Below are 14,218 nucleotides of genomic sequence, written 5' to 3' on the forward strand. Positions count from 1 at the left end.
ATAAAGTAAGAAAAATAGACAAAGTAGTATAAAATAAAGTAAATTAGTACTTTATTAGAAAATACTACCTTTAATGATTATGGTAGTATTATTTACTTGGCAACATTTCGAGCAAACACTGTTTTTCAAGCCAGAAACAAGGTAGCTTGAAAAACAGTGTTTGCTCGAAATGTTGCCACGTAAATAAATTACTACCATAATCATTAAAAGGTGATTTTTCTCTAAAAGTCTAATATTTTAAGAAAAGCCTACTTGGTCCACTCAGAGGAAATAAAAAAACTTGTATAAGTGTTTTATACTTTGATTGTAACTAATAAAAAAACAGAAAAAATGTGCCAAACAGCACAAGCTTAACAGTATAACAATAAAATGCATGAAATTAGTGTAGCATGTAATTAAAGTTTTCCTAAATGCAACTCATTAGTCTTAATAATAAAAGAAAAAATAGTATCATATATTTTTGTACAGAAATAAGACTAGTAAATAGTTGTTGCAAAAAGCAAAAACTGGAAAAATATGTGATTAGAAACGTTAACATGCAGTGTAGTATTATTGTATCTAAAAAAAAGAAAACAAAGAAGGAATGATTTTTTTTTATATATATACAATGTTTCGACAAGTATACATCATCATCAGGTATCTGATGACGACATAGTCTTGTTGAAACATTATACATTTATAATAGTTTTCTTAATTACCAATTCAAACCGTTCCAAACTTTTATTTTCCAAAAGTGGGCTCCTTGTCATAAAACTTTAATTTTGTTAAGTTAGAAGCTACAATCCACTATACTTCTGTTTCTCACAACCGTTCTGTGAAGATTTTATTTTTTCTTGATTAAATGATTTCAGAATAATCTTCAGTATTGAAAATATTAATAAAAAGCAGTATTTGAAAGTATGTTGTGTATGAAAATAGAGCACAGCTTTAACATTCATTTCAGTTTGCAGTCAAACACGTTTTTCACTTCAACGAAGTAAATCGAAAATATCAATAATTTATTCATACTTTTCATTGTTATGTGTAGGTGAAAAAAACTGAAATTATAAAAAACAAAACCTTAAAAATCACTAACTGCTTTTAGAAAAAAAAATTTACAAAGTATGTTTTTGCTATACTTTGTGTATTTTTTTACCATATGACTACCAATCTGTCTATGTACATGTGCATGTATGTACATCCAATGTAGTTCACTATATTGTCTTTGGATCTGTAATGTCATAAAATATAGATGTATCTTGTGGATCTAAGGATTCACACATAATGCCATTATAGATTGGTTTTCTCGTTTTTATTAGTTAAAAATGTCCAATGTGATGCCACTTGTTGATGTTAATATTATAATAATTGAACAAACATACTGTTAATTGTGTAATAAAATCAACTTTTTAAAAAAAAGATAAACATAAGTTATATGGAAGAAGCCTTGTTACACATGCATGAAGTTAATAAAAATGAAAAGGCTAGAGTATCATACATGCATACAATGTAACAAAAATACTGCATAGGGTGTGTGGCAAATATTATATAATTGTAGCTTTGGAAGCAGGAATATATATATATAACCTTGTGTACATTACAAAAACATTCTACACAAGTAGGTACGATATGTCAATTTGTGCAAATCATGAAGGAACTCAAGAGTGTCTGAAGAACCTAAAAGAGGAAGTCAAAAGCCACTGAAATATGACAACATTGTTTATCTATCTACTTATTAATGTAAAAGTTCAGTTACATTCTTCTGATTTGCAACAGTTCAGGCGAGTAGAAAACTATGATAATCTCACTATAAAATGCTAGAAAAGTGAAGGTTTCAAGCTCTATCTAAGACTAGTAAATAGTCTTAGTAAATATCTCAAAAACAGAAAGATATTCTCCATTCCATAAAACTTTGGTAAATTTTATGAGCCTATGATGCAAGGAATGACTCTTTTTGAGCTTTGTAAGTAAAAGTTGTTTATACCCTTGCACCATATCCTTCTGCATCAGAATGTAATTTCTGTGAAACAATTACTAAAGTTTAACTGTAATGATAATGTGACATAGACAAAAAAATGATAAATAATAAAGTTTTTTTTCAATTGATTTGTGGGTTCTTTTTTCATTGATTCCTGAACTATATTCTAGAATAACAGGGCACAACCACAACCATTTCACAGTGTCTGTTTAGAAAAGTTAATCCCAAAATAAACACTTGTTCATTAATGTAAATATAAGTAGACGATTTTTTTACTTTTATGTCAGGGGTAACATGCCCGTATCTATTAAGATAAAATGAAAAATAGACAAGTACTTCTAAAATAACAGTGAAGACCCAAGTCATGTTTCTAGGACACACCTGCATATGAAAGACAAGCTCTGCTGAAAATTATAGAATGGTTTAGGGATCTGCTGTATATTCACCTGTACAAATTTCTCACTATGTGATAAGACACAAAATGTTTTAAGTTTATGAACAAAACTTGTATCAGAAACTGCCTCAAGGAAATTGGAGATTTGTTACATAATGTTAACTACCCTTTTTATTTAATGAACTTTTTAGTCCTAGAGTATATCTAGCATATATTAGTTGACTTAACTGCTGATGCCTTCCAGTTTCATGAATGTGATAGAAGCAACTTTTTTTATTAAAAAATTTAATTCTAAAAACGTTTGATACTTGAAGTACAACAGTAGTAATGAGAGACTAAGCAGATAATGAATACACTGCTTATACTACTTAAAAATAATAAACAAAAAAATGAACAGAAGTTATCTAAATATACTTACTGGTGGACCTGGTAGTCCAGGTGGTCCCATTAAACCAGGTGGACCCATTATTCCTGCATTGCCTTTGTCACCTTTAGGTCCTGGCTGCCCCTATTGAGATTTAATAGTATAAATGAACTTATATGAACTGTTATACATGTACAATGACTCTTCAAATGTTGATGTATACTGTTTTAGTTAAAAATGTTCTGTATAATACAGATAAGGTAAACCATGCACGTGTACGAAGAATTACACACACAATATAGAAATAGATCTTTAAATAATGTTTGAACAATTATCAAAATGTTAACAAAAAAAGATAATTAGCATTCAATAACTTATGTATTATTAAGTATTTGACCTCAAGATTATTTTCAAGAGCTTATACTAAAGAAATATAAAAAATGCATTATTAACTTCATAAAACTGAATACTATTACAAATGATGTTCAGTACAAGAGGATGCATGTGCCATAACTTTGTTCCTGGGGAACAACACTTTTTCAGATTTATGTCAATATTTTTGTGTGGAAAAGATGCTCCAATGTTTAGAATTTTACTTCAACACAACTAACTAGATGAAATAAGGCACACGGCTGTATAAAAACAAAACCTTAACTATATGGTTATGGGTACCCTATCTGTACATGTTATGAGGTTTTACTGAGTTACATTCAAAATTCAATTAAGCAACTTTACTATCAGTGTATGTCAATGAAATTAGTATTATAATGTATATTATAATTCAATATTTTATATTATCGAAAAAAGAAACATTAAAAAAAACACGTAATCTTTGGTTTTGTTATTTCGTGATGCACAAGCATGTACAAGCCTTAACTTCTGGTCTTTGTAATTTTAATACACTACACTACCTTCACATACACTACACATCTATGTCTAGTCAGAAACAAGGCTACTTGCTCTCTTTACAAATCCTTCTTTCAATATAACCCAGGGCAAGTCTAGAGAAAGTAGAAATAAATTCCTTGGGAACTCTTGACAGAAGCCATGCCCACTTTCTACACATACAGTTTCGATTTTACAGACAACTCTACTTACTTGAGCTAGATGTTTATAACCTATAGAAAGAATTAATTTTAAACTACAATCTCCCAATGGATATTTTAACCAATTGACTGCTGATTCATCATATAAGGTATGGTCTGCCTCTGGCAGTTGAATGTGAGTGTGCTGTATGGCTTGCCAAAATTTCACGTATGTTTAGAGCAGCCACAGTCAATGGATTAAAACTGACATGCAGAATTCCTTACAAGGTTCGTCAAACTGCACTTAGCATTATTGCTACTTTTGTTCTCACTAGCCCTTAGCATTGTTTCTTACCTAGAAATATGTCAGTTAGATAGATAATTAAATTGTAATTAGGTTTTAGTTTTACATTTTACTTAATTATTTTTATTTATTTAATTGTATGTTTTAGAATGCATATTTTAAAGGTTTAATATATTTTTAAAAATATAACCCAAACTTTGCCTTGGTTCATGAGGCTTAATGTAGTACATGAGTATAACAAAATTCTGTCAAAAACTAAAGTATCTCTGTTGACAATACCATAATATTGCCTAAGGATGCTCACTGATGTGTGTCGCAATAAATAATAATGGTAAAGGACAGGAATGGAAAATAAACTATATGTGAAAATGTAAAGACTTGAAATTAAGAATATAACCAGAAGAAGATCTTTTAAGGTTATTTGAAGAAAAAATCAAAACGTTTGTACATTTTTTCTATTTCTTAATTTCAAACATTTCATCGCACTATACACTGATGATAATACTTGAAAAATTCAGTGTCTAAGTACAAATAACTAAAAAATAACAAATCTTTAATCAAAATACATAAAATAATCCCATTCTTTGTGTAGAAAATACTTGTAATCTTTAATAAAATCTTACCAATTTTCATGAAGATACATTAAAAAATTTCAGAGTTACCATATGTATTGTTGAACTCGTATCCTTCTCCATACGAGCTGAACCCAATGGATCTAAACCATAATTATATGGTTAATGTGCAAGAGCTTTCATGACAACAAGGATAACCCAGAAGATACTCAGTATAAAGCACTAATCTAGATCCTTTTGCAAAGCAGTAGTATTCTCCTCACATCAACAATATTCATTATTTTAATATCATCAATGAAATTTTAGTAATTTATAGATCATTTCTTCTTATATGTCACTGGTGTGAATCAAAAAGAGCAAATGTCTTAACAGTGAGTTCTGCAATACCCTACTTGTGATATTAATTCACTTTGACTGAGTTTCATCTATAACAATCATCTACTTTTTTCCATCCAACCACTTGTCTATCCAGTGAGCCAACTTATCTTCAACAGCTACAGCAATAATTTTTTTAATAAGTCTTTTATGTGGCACCTTGTCAAATACTTTCTGAAAATTCATATACACCAAATCCACACCTTACCATCATCTACATAACCTCTTCAAAAATGTAAAAAAAGATTAATTATGCAAAATGTTTCCCTGGTGAAACCATGTTATAAAAAAATAATAATTAAATTTTGTTAAATAACTTTGCAAAGCATCCTTTTTCAGACTTTCAAAAACTTTCCCCACCATTTATGTACGAATAAGAAGCTTTTAACTACAGGAAAATGTTTAGATTCTCCCTTGAAAAGAAGAATAACATTAGCCAACTTCCAATCTTTTGGTACCTGCTCAATGTTTAAGGAGTTAGAAAAATGGTAACAAGTGGTTCATACATCCTTAAACCTTCTTCAAAACCCTTGGGAAAATATTATCTAGTCCAGGAGTCTTGTCATTCTTTCTACTTCCCAATTTTTTCTCAATGAGTTCAAAATTAATGCGATCATCCAGTCCAATCTTGTTTTTATTAAGCAACTGTCAGATAACATTACAGATGATATATAAAAATTTCAAGTGGGTTTAATTACTGAAATGGATAGTTTTAGTTCCAAATGAAGGTTGATTAAATCTTTAAAACTGATTTTCCTTTAAGAAATAATAACTCACAGGTAGCCCTGGAGGTCCTTGTGGTCCTGATGCACCATTCTTCCCATCACCGCCTGGTAATCCTGCAGGTCCAAAGTCACCCTATATATGATATTATAATTGATATAAAAATATGAAAATTACAGATTAATAACTATATAATTTTCATCAATAACTCAATACTTAATTTAAGTATTTCTCATTGTCAACAAATATACCCAAAAATTTATTTCATAAACCCAAATTTCAATTTCCTTATTTTTTCCAAAACAAAAATGAGCCAACCTGTAGATACGTTTTATCAACTTAGAAATGTTAAACTTGTCTAGTTATATTGCACATCTAACCCAATCTTCAATACTTGTGGTATGCATGAATACCATGTATTTCATATCCCCTTTGTCAATATATAAATTTTTCAATAATTCTGTACATATTGAGCATGTATTCGTAACATAGAAAATTGGTCAAGCAACCTACTAAGTTCCTCTTGCCCAAGTTACAACTAGGGTGTCACATGTACTCTACCATGGGAAAGATCGTAGTAGTACAAAGAATACTGTATATATATTGACAGTGATTTTTTTCCACTGGAAAGTCAGGTGATGTTCCAGGGATACAACTCCTTGTTTAAAATTGAAAGTGATTGTTTGTCACACAGGTAGCACTAGCATCCTGGGAATAGTGGCATCATTCATACTATATATAATGTCATATTTTTTCATTCTGGGACAAAATTTGTAAATAAAACAAAGTGACTTTAGAGATTGATATACATGATATATAACACACATAAAAATCCCTCCATTAAAGTCACCACACTATACATTTGTCTTTTAATTTTGATTGTAGATATATTTGAAATAAAGATTGTTTCACTGTGATCAACATGTTTCTGGACTCTTTTTTTTTTTGTATGAAACTCAGTTGAGGTTACTAGAATTAAAACTTCTGCTCCACAATAAAACTTCTGGCACACTTCCTGTTATCCTTAGGTTCTTACCAAATAATGCCAAAACAAATTAATAACCTGAGAATACTACAGAGTAGGTAGGAAGAAGAAAACAGTTTGTGCTGTTATCATAGTATGTGTTCTTGCGGTGTCTGTTTTCTCTGGATTAATGTATTTGCCTGTGCTTTTTTGAACTGTCACATTATTGAGTTGAAGCTTAATACTTAGTTAATGGCATTTTCCAAATCAAAGGACATATGACTGGGAGGAAGAGTTAGACCCTGGGTTAGACAGCTGTCAGAAAGTTATTGAGTCTAAAAGAAGAACTTTCCTGGACATTGGATTTCTCTATGCTGCAAATGTTCACAACATCTTTTTTCATTGTAGCCTCAGACCTGGGACCTGGTCCACCAGAATGGCCAATCAGTTTTACAGACGACTGAGGTCATTATAATGGTGCATGATCTGGTGAGTTTGAGACTGGATAGGACATTCTTTACATGACTCCCAGGCATTTGCCAACAAAAGTAGTCCAATCCTAGCTCTGGTCAAAGTCATCTGTGACTGGCAAGGAAAAGCTGTAGGTGATGGTGGTGAATGACATTCACAAGTCTATGGACTGGTACAAGTGGTGAGAAACTCTATAATTACAGGTATAATGCCAGAGTGACCACAGGTCAAACAGAGCCAATGGCTAACTACCTCCAATAACTCGTCATTTTATGATTGAAGGGCAGGAGTTTAACACTTGTCTGTAAGGGTTGCTCCATCACACACCAGACACTTAGGATGTCTCAACCTGGTGTTGGCTGACAGACTATGGATGAGAGGTTTACACCAAAATCACAAGTAGCTGTAATAAAGGCAAAGCAAATTACACACCAAAGTTTATGGGTGCAACAGAAGAGGATTTGGAGTATTTTTTAAAGCATTTCAGGCCTGGAATAGCTGGAGTTGGGAACAGATGATGCAATACCTGACCCTGAGTTTTGATAGGGCAGCCCTTGACTGCATTTAGCACTTGAGCTAAGTGTAGCTATGGAAGTGGAATAGTTGTAGTTGAGTTGCACCTGCATTTCAACCCAGTGGAGAATTGAGTTGTTCATCAGACTGAGTATAAGACTCAAAAAAGGGGTCCCTCCAAAAACATGGGCATGGATGATCTATGACAGATGCATCAGAAGGCATACCCTATACATCAGCAGATCACAAAGACATTCTAGTACACACGTTCATTGAGGGGCTACCTAGTGATACAATGAGGCATCACTTGGGTGTGAGACATTCTTACCCTAACAGAGGCAGTTTCTATGGCAATGAGGTTCAAAGTCATGACCTTGAACAGGTTGCAGTAGAGGAAAAATCACACAGTAACACTGGGTTATACAGCTGTGAGAAAGAATTATTGAGCCTAAGAGAAGACATATCCTGGACATTGGATTTCACTATTCCACTAAGGTCCACAAAAATATTTCTCCCTGCAGCCTTAGACCCAGGAAAAATTGCTGGGATGTGGTGCACCAGAATGCCCAATCAGTTTCACAGATGACTGAGGATCCTTGTCGTGGTGCATGGTATGGCAAGTCTGAGACTGGAAGGGGCAGTCTTTATATGACTCCCAAGTATTTGCCAACAAAATTAGTCCAATCTTAGCTCTGGTCAAACCATCTACCCAACTGGAGTGAGAACTTCATGTTGGGCTCAAGTTACACCAATGATAGCCCAAAAGCCAACCCCAGTAGTTCCCAGTGAACAGGCAGAGATTCCCTGGTCCTCCCATAATGTATAATGTTATGCCACAAGCAATGCCAATGATGCTTCTGCCCAGATATTGGTCCAAAAGAGATGACCAAAGCATTTGTTTTATGTGTGGGCAGCAGGATTACTTAAAAGTGAACTGCCCATACTGTCTAGGATAGTAAATTTATTTTACTGTGAATTATTATATTTAACCTAGACTGGTATGAGCATGTATTAACACATATATATGGTAGTGACAGCATAAATATTAATTCTGGCTGAAATAATTTTAGCTGAAAGTTCTTTGTTCAGCTAAATTTTGCCAGTGATTAATTTTATTATGATATCAAGAAAACATGTTGAGTTTAACAGCTCATAGATGGCACCATAGCTTTCAAGATATAGTTTGTTTGTTTGTTTTGAATTTCGCGCAAAGCTACACAAGGGCTATCTGTGCTAGCCGTCCCTAATTTAGCCGTGTAAGACTAGAAGGAAGGCAGCTCGTCATCACCACTCACTGCCAACTCTTGGGCTACTCTTTTACCAATGAATAGTGGGATTGACTGTCACCTTTTTAACACCCCCGCGGCTGAAAGGGCAAGCATGTTTGGTGGGATTCGAACCCGCAGATTGTGAATTGAGCACCCTAACCACCTGGCAATGCTGGGCCTTCAAGATATAGACAGCAGATTTAGCCCATGTATATTACCAGAGGCAATCTGTCTACAGATACTAGTAGAACTGGCAATTAATTTGATTAAATGATATAATTGATAACCTATGAGCATCAGTTGCATTTATTAGTGTCACAAAAAATAATGGATTAACAGAAATTATAATTAAGTCAATTAATATCATGAAAATATTCAACTAATAGAAATAAATTTTCAATTATTACTGTTTTGATTACTCCAACCATCCAAGCAATCAAAATATTGTTATTATTATTTTCAGAATTACTAAATTATCAAGTGGACCAAGATATTTTAAAGCCAAAATTTCCTCTTTAGATAAGTTAATTTGAACTTTCTTTGGGTCAAAACTGTAGTACCCTGAAAGTGCTAGACCTGAGATTTCAGTAACTGTATTATTAAATGAAACATTTTTTTCCTCTCTTGGTATATGTTTTAATTTCTGTAGTAACTGTTCAAACCTAGAAAAATATTCTACATAATCTAATTTTTTAGGGGGTATTTGAAAACTTTAAACCCCATGATAAAACTTTTTTCTGCTGAAGTTAACTGGTAATCTGAGAGGTTATAAATGACCTGTGTAGGGTCTTCTAAAAACGTAGGCACACTAAAATTCTCATGCTTTAATTTAGGCAAGTTTTTTTATTTATCTAAACATTATTTTATTTAAAATCTTATTTTTGTGATAAGCAATCACATTAACAAAATGTATAAAATCTAAGTTTGAGACAACTTCTTTCAAACTTTGAACAGCATTTGTATATTTATTTTGTAATTGTTTAAATAATTTCAATTTATATGTCAATTCTAAATTTAAAAACTTATTCTGTGAAAATCTATAATATTTACAAGATCTTAAGTTACAATTAGCCAATTTAAGTTTCAAAAACTTTGGAACTAAAGCATATTTTACACACTCATTTAAAAAATTTACATGCAATCTTGTTTTCTGTAATTTAAAATAACGTTTATCAGCAATTCTAACTTTTTTTACACATCTTCATTATATCTTTTCTGAATTACATGAGCTAATGAAATATTTGTAGGAAATCATAGTTTTATAAATACAGATTTGGTTATACCCCTAACAACATCAGAATTTTTAAACATTAAATTGCCATTTAACTCAATTACTTCATTTAAGGGAAAATTGGTATACAAAGACTTGATGTCAAAACTGGCTATATAGACGGGTGCATCAAAAGCCAGTTTAGACACACCTTTGGTGAATTTAAAACTATTTTTTACTGTAAATTTGTTGGTTACATGAGATTCGAAAAAGTTACCAAAAAAGTTGCTAACTTATAAGTGAAAGTATCTATACTTGATACAATTTAATTTATGTATTTTAGGTAACCCATAAAATATACCATAATGGGAACCAACTGGTCTAACTTCATTATAGATGTCATCCAATATCAACCATTTTTTCTTAATTTTTAACAAATAATTCTGTTAATGTCTTTCTTTGGTTACTGTAGGATCCAATTCCAATTTCTTAAATTTTGTATTATCATTTAAAATATTTAAAACTTTATCAATGTGATCTTTTTTTGTTCAAAATTACTACACCATTCCCTTTATCCAGCTTAAGAATTATTATTTTCAATTAACTTAAGGTTGTTTGGCTTAACCAATTAGTGTCAAAACTCACCAAAATAATCAACTAATCAAAATTAGTGTATATGATTATTGCTATTTTCAATTACTTGAATATAATCAATTAATAAGTTAGACAATTAACCAATAAGCAAATTCCACCAATAGTCCAACTCTAGCTACTAGTGCTTGTGATAATGTATAATGTTGAGATATATATGTACATGGCAGTATATGTGTAAGAATAAATATATGTTTATGGTGTTGTAAAACACAAATGAATTACATAGAGAACAGGACTATCAAGCAACATGTTAAATAAAAATAAAGAATTTTATCTGGGTGTTAAGAGTTTGAGGTATGAATTATGTCATACATTCTACCAGAAAAGTCGCTAAAAATCTCCAATAAAAATTACAGTTAACCCTAGAACACCAGCATGGGGGTCACTGTGACCCCATACCACCTGGTGTTAATGATTGAAAATTTAATGCTGGCATTCTAAGGTTAATAATAACTAGTTACCATGATTACTGAACAGTAAAGCAATATTTGAAGATACAGTGTACCGGATATTTTCATAAATGCTTGTGAGAGAATGTTTCAAGTTTCAACACTGAAATATTTGAATATTAGTGGATTTTCATGGAAGAAATAAGTGTAAGGGCTAGGTTCACACTACACTTGGAAAAAACACAGTTCAGCCTGTTGTTTTTGCTAGCAGCAGCAAGCAATAGTTCAACTGAATCAAACTGAAATACTTATAAGAAAGTGAAATTATCTGTAGGAAATAAAATTACAAAACAGTAGCTTGTATCATATAAGATATAAGATGGTGCATCCAGCATTTTATTGGATTACGATTACATATTTCCAATCATGCATATTTTCAATTATTTTGAGAAGCACATATTTCAATAGAATATTTTCTTAACATTGCTTCAGTACAATGTGCAGTGGAAATGCATGAAAGTGCAGACTGTAAGTAATACCCACATAGTTTTGATTTATAACTGCTTTTAGTTGTGCTAAATTTGTATCTGAATGGAGTCTGAAAGGATATGAGTCATCACTATTAATGAATTTCAATGATCAGAAAATTGAAGTAAGTGTCTGTACAATGGCTGCTGACCTATTTCGGTTACTTTTGTAGGCATTAAAATCTGCAGTCTAGCCCCTATTGCTTTCCTACTAGACCTGGGCTCTGTTTGTACAACAGTTTGTATTCAACAGTCTAAATGTAAAATGTCAAGCTAGTTTTAGATTATTTAGTTTTATTTGGGAAGGAACTCGTAATTTTTTTTTTTACCTGTTTACCAGGAAGACCAATGTGCCCCTTGTCTCCTTTCGTTCCTTTCTCTCCTTTAGGCCCAACATCACCTTTGAGGCCAGGATGACCTGGTTTCCCTCTTCCAGCAAACTTCCCATGCCTACCACGCTTTCCCTATTTCACAAGATAAGGACATAAAGGAAGACATTATTGGTAAATCTACTTAGGATAAATGTTAGACTTATTTTGTCCCAAAACAAGAAAAAAGAACAAAGAATATAAAGACATAAAAGGTAAAAAAAAGAGACTACTCTGAAGGTAGTGAAGAAAATTAAACAGTTTGTCACCAGAAGTTCAAGAACACAGCATTTCATTAGTAGGAACTTAGGTCTACAGAAGTGACTCAAGAGCTATGTTTCACAAACTTCTTCCAAACCATGTATGAATATCAGACATGAAAATCAAGAAAACAAGCATATAAAATTGATATATGTATTATAGATACAGAGACAAGCAGTACCATAACAAACATACTTGATCTAGTAGTCAAAAAAATGTCAAGGAAAAGTTTAATGCACTTATTAAGAGATGGTTTCTTGCAAGTTATCTTGCGCTTATGTTTGGTATATATTGAAACAAATTATTTATAAATCTTAATGCAAAATTTTCTTGTACTAAAAATGAAGGAAAAAAATCGAAACTGAAGATAAAAATGACTAAACTGAGATGCAAAAATGCAAAATTAAAAATAACTTAGCAAAAACAATATTCTTCCAAAAATTAATTTCTCATTACCAAATACAAAAATGTATGTAAAGAGTTTTACTCAGATTTGCATCCTTTTACTAGTAATTCATAAAACCAGTAAACCAATCAACAACATTAAATGCTAGAATTAAATGGCAGGACGTACAGGAAATATATACTATATAAAATTCAGCTAGATGTTCACTCAAATTTGATGAAGATATGTTTACCACAATTCTGTCCTTTGCATTAGTTCTGGAAAATATTTTTGCTGTTTTCTGCTGTAAAAGTACTCAAAAACATGATATCTATTGTCAATTTCATTCTTCCAAAAGAAATCAGTATCATTAATATGAAAAATACAAGTATTCTTCGTAGTGTACAACTGAAACTTGTACACAAATCAGAACGATAAAAATGTATTAACATTCACAAAAGGTTTCTGTTGTTCTTTTAGCACAAAGCTACACAATGGACTCAGAGAGTAATCAAACCCAGTATTTTAGCGCTGTAAGTATATGAACTTACTGCTGACCAATGGAGGATCATTCACAAGAAACTGACAAAAAGAACTAAACTCTTTTTTAGTAGCAATAGTAGTAATTACAATAAATTTTAAAATGTGCAAAAAGCTCTTAGCTCACCAGGAATGAATTTAAATATCTTTTTTATGAGATATTTTTTAAATTATCTAAGTATTTGTTAAATGGAATAAAAAGCAGTACTTACCAGCTCTAATCAAATTTTCTAAAAACATATGAGAGACACAATACATATAATTTAATGGTAGTGAGAACATAAAGCTTTGAGCATTGTATAACATTCATATACATGCATTACATTTGCACTTTGATAACATGTGTTTGAGAGGCATAATCTAATTGATATGAAATAATAAAAGATAAAGGTAACTGAAGGTCATATTAAAAAAAATAAACATAAATAAAGGTATGAACATAACCTACAGTATAAAATAAATAGGTTCATAAGTCAATATAAATTGCATTACTTTTCATGTAGAAAAGATACTTTGTGTAAATTTCTACACCTAAAATCAATTTGACAGTTTATCCCTATATGCCATGTCTATCAATTAAATAATAATTGAATTGTTACACATTTATGATAAAAGAACAACTAACCTGGTCAGTTAATTCTATCTGGCTATCTTTCAGTCTTTTTTATCTTTCCTCTATCTCTTCATCTATCTATAAATACACTCACCAGACAAAATCTATATACAAAAAATAACTGGGAAAACAAAAATCTCTAAAACAAAAATCCCACTTCCTACCCTCTTGCCACGCTTGCCGCGATCACCCTTATCACCTTTCTCTCCTGATTCCCCAGGTAGACCCATTAGACCATCATCACCCTGTGAAGGGATAAGGCACATTTTTCATTACTTTCATCCTTCCACACCTTAAAAGATTATTCAGTGTCTCCCATATTCTAAACAAAACATATACGC

The 14,218-nt window shown here is 31.6% G+C and overlaps 1 protein-coding gene across 3 annotated transcripts in view; it reads right to left on the reverse strand.

Annotated features, from left to right (window-relative positions):
* The window catches only part of LOC106468953 (collagen alpha chain CG42342-like), a 64,554-nt gene that overhangs the window by 34,311 nt on the left and 16,025 nt on the right, over positions 1-14,218 (reverse strand). For 2 of the 3 annotated variants that reach the window (XM_022397354.1, XM_022397353.1), the window contains exons 4-7: positions 14,042-14,122; positions 12,040-12,174; positions 5,769-5,849; positions 2,770-2,859 (exon numbers count right to left, since the gene is read on the reverse strand). In XM_022397354.1, coding sequence (XP_022253062.1) covers positions 2,770-2,859; positions 5,769-5,849; positions 12,040-12,174; positions 14,042-14,122 — 387 coding nt within the window. The remainder of the gene's footprint in view (positions 1-2,769; positions 2,860-5,768; positions 5,850-12,039; positions 12,175-14,041; positions 14,123-14,218) is intronic. The other variant, XM_022397355.1, reaches the window with a different exon arrangement.

This window comes from Limulus polyphemus, unplaced genomic scaffold (genome assembly GCF_000517525.1).
Source record: "Limulus polyphemus unplaced genomic scaffold, Limulus_polyphemus-2.1.2 Scaffold3234, whole genome shotgun sequence".
NCBI lineage: Eukaryota > Metazoa > Arthropoda > Merostomata > Xiphosura > Limulidae > Limulus > Limulus polyphemus.